Below are 13,440 nucleotides of genomic sequence, written 5' to 3' on the forward strand. Positions count from 1 at the left end.
CCTTTCAATATGATCATGGCTGATCATCCTAAATCACTCCTGCATTTTGTGTCTACCTCCGATTTAAACCAGCATCTGCAGTTCTTTTCTACACATCAGTACCCCGTTCCTGCTTTCTCCACATACCCCTTGATTCCATTGGTCCTAAGAGCTATGTTTGACTCTCTCTTGAAAACTCTCTTCCTCCTAATCTTTTTCCTCCTGCCTTCGCCCCGTAACCTCTGGCTGTGGACTGTCACCAGACGCAACTGGACTCGGAAACGCCACCAGTCGTGTCAATGTCTGGGTGTAAACCAATGGCAATTGCACAGGGAGACTGCAGACCCTCAGAGTGGACAGTGACAAATGTGGGGCCAATTGTAGGGGGCAGGCCCTTTGGCTTCTGGCCCTCTCTTCCCCCCCCCCCATCACAAAAAGGATGAATTTAGGGCGGGCTCCCTCTATAGAAGCAGTAGCTGGCACATGCATTTGTTGGAAGGTGTGAATCATAAGAGAATAGAGACCAGTATGTACCTTGAAGAACTGTCAACCATGCAGAGTGATGGGATATCCCAATAGAATTACCCGCCAAGCATGTATACTGCCCCGCATCCTCAAAAGTAACATTCCGTAAATAGAGAGCCTCCATTTCTTTATCCGTTGTGTTAACACCAGCCGTCTAGAAGAGAAAACGGAAGCAAACGGGACAAGCAGACGAGATGAGAACTGTGGAGAGACAGACATAGGTGGACACCACTGTTATTGGTCACACTTGCCCCACCTCCTAAGGAGGTCCATGGGCCTAAAGCAACACCTGGCTGGCAGGTGACCTTCCAGGACTGCAGGAGTCCACACCTGTCCCTAGGAAGCAAAACAGGTCCTCATGTTACGTGTTAAAACCCGCCACCATTTTGGTTTTTGACCAAGCCCATCTCCGCATGCGAGCGATGGGACGCATGGAGAAAATGGAGCCACAATCCACGGGACAGGCCAGGGGGAGGTGGAGGAGAGGCAGGGGAGGTTGGGGAGAGGCTGAAAGGAAGAAGAGAGGCAACAAATGGCACTTGAGGGGCTCGCCGAGAAATTGGGCAGATGAAATCGTCGAGGGTTAGCTCCCGGCTTAGTTAGAAAACAAAAAGGTGCAGGAGTAGGCCATTCGGCCCTTCGAGCCAGCACCGCCATTCAATATGATCATGGCTGATCATCTAAAATCAGTACCCCGTTCCTGCCTTTTCCCCCATATCCCTTGATCCCTTTAGCCCTAAGAAGTTTAGAGATACAGCTCAGAAACAGGCCCTTCGGCCCATCGAGTCTGCACTGACCAGCGATCTCCGCACACTTACACTATTCCTACACATACTAGGGAGAATTTTACATTTACATCAAGCCAATTAACCTACAAACCTGTACGTCTTTGGATCTTTGGGACTTTTGAGAAGCTGCCTTGTTTTTCCCTGGAGAGTTCCCTCGGGATTAGCTGGTCACCAGTGGACCAGCATTGGTGCCTTTCAACACCCTCTGTTGCCCAGGCCGGGCAGGTCAAACATATTGTGGGACTCCAGGCCGCAGATATTCCCCCTACACTGGACAATCGCAAAGGCCCAGCCACCGGCCAAGTACACGTGACTGTGCTCGGATGTGTGAGGTGGTATTTGTGGGGTTGGGGAGAACTTTGAATTCCAAGAGCTCTCTTGGTTTAGAAGCACAGGGGAAGGCCAATGGGCCCAATCTACCAACCAATATGGCCAAGGGTATTATTGGGCCGTACAGCTTGTTCCAGCGTCCAGCTAACCCACCCAGCCTTGCGTTTAGTTTAGTTTAGTTTAGTTATATAGCACGGAAGGAGGCCATTCGGCCCATCGAGTCCACGCCAGCCACCAATCACCCGCTTACACTAGTTCTGTGTTACCCCACTCCCACTCCCACTCCCTACACTCTAGGAGCAATTTACAGAAGCCAATTAACCTACAAACCTGCACGTCTTTGGGATGTGGGAGGAAACCGGAGCACCCGGAGAAAACCCACACCGTCACAGGGAGAACGTGCAAACTCCACACAGACAGCACCTGAAGTCAGGATCGAACCCGGGTCTCTGGCGGTGAGAGGCAGCAACTCTACCGCTGTGCCACCGTGCCGCCCCGTGAGGGGGGGGGGGGGGGGGGGGGGGGGGGGGTGGTGTGGATGGCGAGGAGGGGTGGGGGGGGGGGGGGGGGGGGGGGGTGAAGAGAGGGAGAAGGAACAGGAGAGGGAGAAGGAGAGAGAGAGAGAGAGAGAGACGGAGGGGGAGGTGGGGAGGTAGAGAGATGGAGAGAGGGGGAGGAAAGAGGGGTAGCAGGGAGGAAAGAGAGAGGGGGGGACAGAGAGAAAAGAGCGAGAGAGGGAGGGAGGGAGAAAGAGAGAGAAAGAAAGAGAGAAAGAAAGAGAGGGAGCGTGAGAGAGGTGTGGGGCAGGCTCACTCGCCAGGTTTGCCCTCAGCCATCTCTCCCCCTCTCCCCCTCAGACAGCGGGCAGAGGGCAGGGCAGGACAGAGAGGGAGTGGGGGCAGCGACTGTCCTTTGGAATTGTGGGCATTTTTCCATGTTCATCATTGGGTTTGCACATAAAGAGCAGGAAAATAAAGGGGGGGGGGAAAGACCACAGACTTGTCCCACCATCACAGAATGGAAGAGTTCACCCACTCGTCCAAGACCAGTTAACCCTTGCTCGCCCGGTGCCAGGCTCTGGGTTTTACCTTCCAACTGCGGACTGGTGACAGTGAGCCAGGCCGACTGATTGGCCTCACCAATATAATTGGAAACTTTACAAACATATTCCCCGGTGTCGGCTGCAGTCACATTGAACAGAGTCAGTAGCTCCGCATCCGAACTATTAATCCCCGAATGCTAGAACAGATGAATGAGAGAACGTTGGTTGTAGCCGAGAACAAGAGACGTCAGAGAACACACAAACCCCGGGCCCGCCCTGCACTGATGTGACCAGTAGCGCAGAAACATAGAAAATAGGTGCCGGAGCAGGCCATTCGGCCCCCTCGAGCCAGCACCGCCATTCACTATGATCAGTACCCCATTCCTGCTCGAAGGGCCGAATGGCCTACTCCTGCACCTATTTTTCTATGTTGCTTGCTAAATATAATCATGGCTGTTCATCCTAAATCAGTACCCCGTTCCTGCTTTCTCCCCACATCCCTTGATTCCGTTAGCCCTAAGAGCTAAATCTAACTCTCTCTTGAAAACATCCAGTGAATTGGCCTCCACTGCCTTCTGTGGAAGAGAATTCCACAGATTCACAACTCTCTGGGTGAAAATGTTTTTCCTCATCTCAGTCCCAAATGGCCGACCCCTTATTCTTAAACTGTGTGTGACCCCTGGTTCTGGACTCCCCCAACATGGGGGACATTTTTCCTGCATCTACCCTGTCCAATCCCTCAAGAATGTTATATGTTTCGATAAGATCCCATCAGCTCCCATTGCCTGCGTTTTGAGTTGGGCGTGGAAGCATTTTGGGATGGTTGATGTCGGAGTTCAAAACGGAGATGTCTAAAGAGGGAGAAAGGTTGTCTGGGGGGGGGGGGGGGGGGGGGTCCATGAGGAGGGGGGGGGACAGGAGAAGGGCCATCACTGGGTGGTGAGGATTCCTTCACATAATAAATAGCACGGAATGGAGGTGAGGGAATGAAAGCTCTACGTTGTGGCTGACCCAGATGGGCCATTGGGGTAGGGATGTTTAAAGTTGAGGTTGTCCCCTCTGTGGGACCCCTACGCCACAGCTCGGAGCCCTCATGACTGTTGGGGGCCAGGCCAAATTTCCTGTTTGACATCCCAACACTGGCAAATTCACCCCACTCCTCGCCCATCCTTCCACTGTGGGTGGCTAGCATGGGCTGCATGGGCCGAAGGGCCTTGTTTCCTGGTCATCCCAACCAGTTGACCAGAGGCACCATCACCACTGTACACCAGGAGTTCGGCCAATTTCCTTCACGGCCATGACGGTCATGGAGTTACGCTACACCCCCTGTGACACTGGCTGTTGGACATCATGGAGATTGATGACTGTGTTGGGCAAGACTTCCGTTAATCACAGAGTCAAACAGCATGGAGGCAGGCCCTTTGGCCCACTGAGCCCATGCTGACCCATTGACTAACCACTTACACTCAGCCCATCAACTCCCCTGTGATGTTACCATGATGGGGGCAAATTACAACCAATTAAACCATCCTGCCTTCTGTTCCTCTGTACTTTTCCCATACCTCTAGTTTCCCTCTCCCCTGACTCTGTCTGAAGAAGGGTCTCGACCTGACCCGTCACCTATTGCTTTACTCCAGAGATGCTGCCAGACCCGCTGAGTTACTCCAGCACTTTGTGTCTGTCTTCGGGGTAAACCAGCGCCTGAAGTTCCTTCCTACGCAACCTCATGTTGTGTTCAGGTTGGTTCCTGATTAGAGATACAGCATGGAAACAGGCCCTTCGGCCCACCTAGTCCATGTCGACCATTCACACGAGTTCCATGTTATCCACTCCCTACACATTAGGGGCAATTTACAGAGGTCCGAATAACCGACAAACCTACGTCGTTGTGGAGTGTGGGAGGAAACCGGAGCACCCAGAGGAAACCCACGCGGGTCACGGTGAGAACGTGCAAACTCCGTACAGACAGCACCCGTAGTCATGATCGAACCCGGGTCTCTGGCGCTGTGAGGCAGCAACTCTACAGTGGCCCCCGGTGATCGTGGGCTTTATTTTCAGATTTTCAGCATCTGCGGCGTTTTGCTTTGGGATGTCTGATCAGTGATGGGTTTATAGCTGTGAACTCCAGCACTGTCACACCACACTTCTGATCCCTGGGATAATGTGCCCTCAGAGGCCCTCGCCTTTCATCTCCAAGGAACCCGGTGGCGTTTCCAGGACGGGGGAGGGAGGGCGAGAGATCGGGTACCCCTGGGCTGTCTCCGGGAAAGGTCGAGGGCAGAAGAGGGTCACAGCTGATCGGTCGGTGCACAGAGCAAACCCCACCCAGTGTCCAACGCACTTTGATATGTTTCCCTCGCCCTCAGTTGCAATGGGCAAAGATGGTCCCTTGAAGCCACTGACACCTTGAAGGGGAATTAAACCACGGTCCACACCAGTTTAGTTCACAGATACAGCACGGAACCCAGGCCCTTCTGCCCGTCGAGTCCATGCCAACCATCGATCACCAGTTAATCCCACTTTCCCATCCACACCCTACACACTAGGGGCAATTAACCTACAAGCCCGCACGTCTTTGGGATGTGGGAGGAAATCGGAGCACCCGGAACAAACCTAGTGGTCACAGGGAGAACGTGCAAACTCCACACCGACAGCACCCGAGGCCAGGATCGAAGCTGACTCTCTGGGCACTGAGCAGACCACACTCTAATGATGTCTTGTAGCCCTCCAGCCTCCAGGGGCAGACATGAGCACTCTCTGGGGACAGTCCCAGGCACCTCATCCACGTTGTCGGGGGAAACGCTCCCCAAGCCGTACAGCCTGGAAACAGGCCATTCGGCCCACTTGGTCATGCCGACCCATGGGCAGCCATCTTCACTGACTGTCTCCCCCCCCCCTCTCCTCATTCATACCAAATCAGATGAAGCACACACATGGGCAGCCAGTCTGATCTAGTCATATAGCCTGAGAACAGGCCATTCAGCCCACTATGTCCATGCCCACCCGTGGGAACCCATGTTCAATGACCGCCCCCCCATCTCGTCCAATGATCAAACGCACCTGGGCGGGTTGTCCAATAGAGGCGTTCAGTGTGGAAACAGGCCATTCGGCCCATTATGTCTGTACCCACCCATAGGAAACCCATCTGCAACGATTCTTCACCCCTGGTCCCACCATGGCGGATAGTGGTACAGAGTGGAAACAGGCCATTCGGCCCATCGTGTCTATGCCGACCCACAGGCGGTCATCTGAGTTGACCACCCCCATCCTCATCCAACTGGCCAAAGCTGGCGGCCAAAGACGTACCTTCAGCACTTGGACGTAGGGGGAGCCATCGGGCCCCATCCTGCTGCCGTTGACCATGACGTGCTTGAGCCACTGGATGTGGGGCTGGGGGTCGCTGTAGACCTTGCACACAAACTCCACATCACTGCCCACCGTCACCGTCTTGTTGGCAGGTAGGCCCGCCTGGAGGATGGGCCGGTGAGGGGATCGCTCTGGGAGAGGGGCACGGAGGGGGAGAGAGAGAGAGGGGGAAGAGAGGTTGGAGAGAGACGAGAGGGTACAGAGAGGGAAGAGAGACAGAGGAGAGGGGGTGGAAGGAGAGATGAGGGGAGAGAGATGGAGAGAGAGAGAAGGGGAGAGAGAGAGGAGGGGAGAGAGGGAGAGATAGAGAGGGGGGAGAGGGAGGGAGAGAGAGATCGAGGGAGAGAGAGAGAGAGATGGGGGAGAGAGAGGGGGGAGGGAGATAGAGAGAGGGGGAGATAGAAAGGGAGGAGGAGAGAGAGAGGGAGAGAGATGGAGAAGAGAGAGGGGGAGAGGGTGGGGTGAGAGACAGGGAGAGAGAGGGAGAGAGAGAGAGGGAGCGAGGGAGGGAGGGAGAGAGGGAGAGAGAATAGAGCAATAGAGAGAGATAGATATATAGAGAGAGAGAAGGAGTGGAAAGAGGGGGAGAGAGACAGAGAGGGGAGAGAGAACGAGAGAGAGATTTAGGTTTCCAATTGTCATGTAACCTTTGCTATCCAATCTGATCAGATAGTATCATGGTTCAATGGTACGCGATTGTTACTTGTAAGTAAGTACAGTGAAAATGCTTGTTTGCTTACACTTCAATGACAATGCTTGTATACATTAGGCACAACCATACTGGAGTACTGTGGTGTAAGGCAGTCGACCACACTGTCCATACACCAGTCGCCATGTTTCTGGCACCTTCCAGTCACAATAAGAACCCATGTAAGGTCCAGGTGCAGGAACAGCTTCCTCCCTACAGCCATTTGGCGATTAAACACTCCAACCTCCAAATAAGCTCAGAACTACAACAGACAATTATTGTTATCATTGGACTATTATTGATTGTATTTTTGTGTGTACGTATGTGACAATGGACAATAGGTAGGCCGTTCGACCCTTCGAGCCATTCAATGTGATCATCCTCAATCAGTGCCCCGTTCCTGCCTTCTCCCCATATCCCCTGACTCCGCTATCTTCAAGAGCCCTATCTAGCTCTCTCTTGAAAGTATCCAGAGAACCGGCCTCCACCGCCCTCTGAGGCAGAGAATTCCACAGACTCACAGCTCTCTGTGTGAAAAAGTGTGTCCTCATCTCCGTACTAAATGGCCTACCCCTTATTCTTAAACGGTTCCCGATGTTGGGGGAGTCCAGAGTCAGGGGCCACAGTTTAAGAGCAGCCGAGGAGGCCGAGCAGTGGTCAGGGACAGGTGGGTCAAGGATGGCACATTGTGTGTGTACGTACGCACTGGTGAGCTGTGGGGTGGGGGGAGGTGAGGGGGGAGCTTCCTGTTCATTGACGACTGTGGAGGGGTCAGTAGGGAACAGCGGGGAATAAGGGTGTCGATTGAAGCACAGGCCCGGCCAGCCGGCCAAACAACAACACAATAGCTTCCGTTCCTGATGCAAGTGGCAAGTGTCGACAGTGGACAGAAAGTAAACAGTGCCGCTGATTCATGGGGTCAGCAAGGCCAAAGGTCACCCCAAGCAAACACATGCCGGCAATCTAACTGGCAGCCTGGAAGTGGTGCATCTAATCTGTATGGACAAATACACTCGCTCCTCTTTGACCAAGGAATTCTTTGCCTTTGGAATTGCAATCTAATGAAACGGCCCATGTGTGGGAAGGAACTGCAGATGCCAGTTTAAACCCAAGACACAAAATGCTGGAGTAACTCATCGGGTCAGGCAGCATCTCTGGAGAGAAGGAAGAGGTGACTTTTTGGGTTGAGACCCTTCTTCAGATCTGATGAAGGGTCTCGACCCGAAATGTCACCCCCATCTCCTCTAATCCAGGGATGCTGCCTGACCCACCGAGTTACTCCAGCATTCTGTGTCCATCTACGGGGGAGTCTGAGAATGACGATCTCAAATACAAGACAAGAGCCCATAGACAAGGGAAGAGCAGGTTGGCAGTGGCAGATTGTCTTTCATATTGGTGGCCTGTGACTGATGGTGTGCCTCGGGGATTGGTGCTAGGGATTTCATAGTCATAGAATCATAGAGTGATACAGCGTGGAAACAGGCCCTTCAGCCCAACTTGCCCACACCGACTAACATGCCCCATCTACACTAGTCCCGCCTGCCTATGTTTGGCCCATATCCCTCTAAACCTGTCCTATCAATGTACATGTTCAAATATCTTTTAAATGCTGTTATAGTACCAGCCTTTACCTCCTCTGGCAGCTCGTTCCATACACCCACCACCCTTTGTGTAAAAAAGTTGCCCCTCAGGTTCCTATTAAATCTTTCTCCCCGTCACCTTAAACCCATGGTTCTTGGTTCTTCTGTATTAATGATTTGGATGAGCATGTTGTTATGACATTGGGCCTATTTTCACACTGTATCTCTATAGTCTTAGGTCTAAAGTCACCTAAACATGTTCTCCAGAGATGCTGCCTGACCCGCTGAGTTACTCCAGCACTTGGGGTCCTCTTGTGTATCAGCCAGCACCTGCAGTTTAAATAAACATCTAGATATGTACATAGATAGGACAGGTTTAGAGGGATATGGGCCAAATGCAGGCAGGTAGGACTAGTGTAGGTGGGACATGTTGGCCGGTGCGGGCAAGTTGGTCTGAAGGGCCTGTTTCCACGTTTAATCACTCTATAGAAACACAGAAACATAGAAAATAGGTGCAGGAGTAGGCCATTCGGCCCTATGAGCCTGCACCGCCATTCAATATGATCATGGCTGATCATCCAACTCGGTATCCTGTACCTGCCTTCTCTCCATACCCCCTGATCCCTTTAGCCACAAGGGCCACATCTAACTTCCTCTTAAATATAGCCAATGAACTGGCCTCAACTACCTTCTGTGGCATAGAATTCCTTTGACTCTGACATCGGGGGGGAGAGAGTGCAGTGGAGAGATAAGTTTATTTGGCCTTCCATCACAGCTATGTGATGGATGTTTATGTAAAATGTAATTATGTTGTGTCTGGGGTCTATTTGTGTGTAATGTATGGCTGCAGAAACGGCATTTCATTTGGACCTCCAGGGGTCCAAATGACAATTAAATATACTCTTGATACTCTTGACTCTTGAGATTCACCACTCTCTGTGTGTGAAAAAGGTTTTTCACATCTCGGCCCTAAAAGATTTCCCCCTTATCCTTAAACTGTGACCCCTTGTTCTGGACTTCCCCAACATCGGGAACAATCTTCCTGCATCTAGTCTGTCCAACCCCTTAAGAATTTTGTAAATTTCTATAAGATCCCCCCTCAATCTTCTAAATTCTAGCGAGTACAAGCCGAGTCTCTCCAGTCTTTCTTCATATGAAAGTCCTGCCATCCCAGGAATCAGTCTGGTGAACCTTCTCTGTACTCCCTCTATGGCAAGAATGTCTTTCCTATGACTCTATGCAGTTCCTTGTTTCCACGCGATAATCAGTGGCAAGATGTATTTGTTGTAGAGATACAGAGCGTGGAAGCAGGCCCTTTGGCCCACCGAGTCCGCACCGACCAGCGATCCCCGCACATCAACACGAGCCTACACTAGGGACAATTTACACTTGTACCAAGTATACAAACCCAAGCCAATTAACCTACAAACCTGTACGTCTTTGGAGTGTGGGAGGAAACCGAAGATCTCAGGGAAAACCCACGCAGGTCACGGGGAGAACGTACAAACTCTGTACGGACAGCACCCGTAGTCGGGATGGAACCCGGGTCCCTGGCGCTGCAAGCGCTGTACGGCAACGACTCTACCGCTGCGCCACCGCGCTACTCCAAGAAGGGCCGGAGTTCCTTACCGACAACGTCCAGCTGGTAGGTGTGGTTGATGCTGCCGTACGGGTTGACCACCACACACGTGTAGTTGGCCTTGTCCGAAGGTACTACTCCCTCCATGATGAGACTCCAATGTTGCCATCGGACCTACGAGACAACCAGAGAGGACCGTCAGCATCACAGACAGGTAAACCAGCCGCAGAATAACTCACCCAACTCTGGCTCCCACAGAAACACAGACAATAGGTGCCGGAGGAGGCCATTCGGCCCTTAAAGCTAGCACCGCCATTCAATGTGATCATGGCTGATCATCCAGAATCAGTACCCCATTCTTGCTCTCTCTCCATATCCCTTGATTCCTTTAGCCCCAAGAGCTATATCTAAATCTCCCTTGAAAACATCCAGTGAATTGGCCTCCACTGCCTTCTCAACTCACAACTCTCTGGGTGAAAAAGCTTTTCCTCATGTCAGTCCTAAATGTCCGACCCCTTATTCTTAAACTGTGTGTCTCCTGGTGATGGACTCCCCCAACATGGGGAACATTTCCCCTGCATCTAGCCTGTCCAATCCCTTAATAATTTAATATGTTTTTATCAGATCCCCTCTCATCCTTCTAAATTCCAGGGAATATAAGCCCAGTCCATCCATTTGGCCCTATGTCGAACCATTCACTAGAAACCTGGTGAGCAAAAGTATCACGGCTGGTGAAAGATAGAGGGCTCTGGGAGAGCGCCACAGATCAAGGGAGAGAAATATCAAGGACTAGAGGGCACAGCATGAAGGTGAGACAGGCAGAGGCTAAAGGAGATGTGCCGGAGGGTGGTGGGTGCTTGGAATGCACTAATTCGGCCCATCAAGTCTACTCCGCCATTCAATCATGGCCGATCTCTCTGTCTCTCTTCTAACCCCATTCTCCTGCCTTCTCCCTGATGCCCGTACTAATCAAGAATCGATCTATCTCTGCCTTAAAAATATCCACTGATGGTCTCCACAGCCATTTGTGGCAAAGAATTCCACAGATTCACCACCCTCTGACTAACATTTCTCTTCATCCCCTTCCTAAAAGAACGTCCATTCATTCTGAGGCTGTGACCTCTAGCCCTAGACTCTCCCACTAGTGGAAACATCATCTCCACATCCACTCTATCCAGGCCTTTCACTATGTTTCAATGAGGCCCCCCCCTCATTCTTCTAAACTCCAGCGAGTACAGGCCCAGTGCCGACAAACGCTCATCATAGGTTAACCCACTCATTCTTGGGATCATTCTGGTAAACCTCCTCTCCACATTGTGCTGCTAGGGGTGGTGCTGGAAGCAGATACGACAGTGGCAATGAAGAGTCTTTTAGAGAGGGACATGTATATGCCAGGAATGGTGAAATATCGATGATGTACAGGCAGATAACAGTTGGTCCCTATGTGCAGTTGTTCCTGCTATGATGGTCAACACTGGCATTGTGGGCCAAAGGGCCTGCTCGGGTATGCTAGTGTTCAATGTTTCATTTAGAAGCACGTCACGGAAACAGGCCCTTCAGCCCAACGTATCCACTGCAATCACCCCGGACATTAACGTTATCCTACACACACTGGGGACAATTTACAACGTTACCAAGCCAATTAACCCACAAGCCTGTACGTCCTTGGGATGTGGGAGGAAACACGGAGCACCCGGAGAAAACCCACACGGGTCACGGGGAGATACGTGCCAACTCCAGACTGACAGCACCCGCAGTCAGCATTGAACCGGGGTCTCTGGCGCTGTGAGGCAACTCTACCGCTGTGCCCCTCTAAACCTTTCCAATTCACGGACCTGTCCAAATGTATTTCAAATGCTGTTATAGTATCTGCCTCAGTTACCTTCTCTGGCAGGTAGACAAAAATGCTGGTGAAACTCAGCGGGTGAGGCAGCATCTATGGAGAGAAGGAATAGGGACGTTTCGGGACGAGACCCTTCTTTTCTTCGGCCTGATGAAGGGTCTCGACCCGAAACGTCACCTATTTCCTTCGCTCCGTAGATGCTGCCTGACCCGCTGAGTTTCGCCAGCATTTTTGTCTACTTTTGATTTTTCCAGCATCTGCAGTTCTTTCTTAAACATACCTTGTCCGGCAGCTCGTTCCATACACTGTGTGGAAAAAGTTGCCCCTTGGGTCCCCTCTCACCTTAAACCTGCCACCTGGTTCCTGATCCCCCCACTGTGGGGACAATTGCCTGTGTTGGCCCTGCCACTGCAAGCAATGTTTACCCAGAATATCATTGTTCTATTTTGGGACTCATGACAATAAAACACTCATCTCCATCTTGGGCAGGAGAAGTCAAAGGAGATAAATGTGTAGGAAGGAACTGCAGACGCTGGTCTCTGCCAAAGATAAGACACAAAGTGCTGGAGTAACTCAGCGGGCCAGGCTGAATCTCTGGAGAAAAGGAATAGGTGACATTTCGGCTCGAGGCCCTTCAGTCTGAAGAAGGGCCTCATCCCGAAACATCACCTACACCTTTTATGTTTGACCCGCTGAGTTACTCCAGCTTTTTGTGTCTACCTTCGGTTTAAACCAGCACCTGCAGTTCCTTCCCACACACTGAAGGGTCACCTATTCTTTTTCTTCAGAGAAGCTGCCTGTCCCGTTGAGCGACTTACTCCAGCATTTTGTGCGTGTGTGTGTGCGTGCGTGCGTGCGTGCGTGTGTGTGTGTGTGTGTGTGTGTGTGTGTGTGTGCTGTCCAGCACACGAGGGGTTAAAGCAAGGGGTTACTCCAAAGCAACCTCGCTATTCTCTGATGATGGTCTGGGGGTGGAAAGTGACCCGGCAACATTCTATACCTGACCCCCCCCCAAGCCAAAGGGCAAGGCCGACCATCATAAACGCTGCACCAGTGACCCTGGCCTGGGTGTGAGTGATGGATTAATGTGTTTCGTCTGTCGTGCCACAGGCTCTGGTGACCTCTGCGCCTGGACTTAACCGCAGCTGGTCACCCCGGGTGTTAGGCCCGTCTCTCGCACGAGGAGAGAGTGGACAAAGCTTTCATCCATCCCAAGCTGCAGAAGCAATCAGTCGCAGACGAAAATGCTGGAGAAACTCAACGGGTGAGGCTAGCAAGACCCACACGACCGCGGGACTTGCTAGCGCCCGCCGGGGGTTCCAACATCAAGACCTGGATTCCAACATCAAGGCCTTGCATCGTCCGGCGTGGTCTAAATGGCTGCGGGACTTACCATCGCCTGCCGGGGGCTTTGACATCGGGAGAAGAATGGAGAGCAGGGGAGAGACAAGACTTTGCCTTCCACCACAGTGAGGAGGAGACTGACCGTGATGGATGTTTGTGTAGATTGTGTTGGTGTGTGTTTGCTTCATTGTCGTATGACTGCAGAAACCAAATTTAGTTTGAACTTCATTTGAGGTTCAAATGACAATAAACAGTATTGTAACGTATTGTGTGGATGAAGGAATAGGTGACGTTTTGGATCGAGGCCCCAAACATCACCTATTCCTTCGCTCCATAGATGCTGCCTCACCCGCTGAGTTCCTCCAGCATTTTTGTC

The 13,440-nt window shown here is 51.8% G+C and overlaps 1 protein-coding gene across 7 annotated transcripts in view; it reads right to left on the minus strand.

The window, feature by feature from the left end:
* Positions 1-13,440, minus strand: part of LOC129713207 (fibroblast growth factor receptor 1-like) — a 156,063-nt gene that overhangs the window by 37,070 nt on the left and 105,553 nt on the right. For 5 of the 7 annotated variants that reach the window (XM_055662120.1, XM_055662125.1, XM_055662119.1 and 2 more), the window contains 3 exons: positions 9,928-10,051; positions 5,971-6,161; positions 2,711-2,861 (listed from right to left, as the gene is read on the minus strand). In XM_055662120.1, coding sequence (XP_055518095.1) covers positions 2,711-2,861; positions 5,971-6,161; positions 9,928-10,051 — 466 coding nt within the window. Of the gene's footprint in view, positions 1-513; positions 659-2,710; positions 2,862-5,970; positions 6,162-9,927; positions 10,052-13,440 lie in introns of all 7 variants that reach the window. The other 2 variants (XM_055662124.1, XM_055662126.1) reach the window with 2 other exon arrangements.

Source organism: Leucoraja erinacea, chromosome 35, assembly GCF_028641065.1.
Source record: "Leucoraja erinacea ecotype New England chromosome 35, Leri_hhj_1, whole genome shotgun sequence".
NCBI classification, from domain to species: Eukaryota; Metazoa; Chordata; class Chondrichthyes; order Rajiformes; family Rajidae; genus Leucoraja; species Leucoraja erinaceus.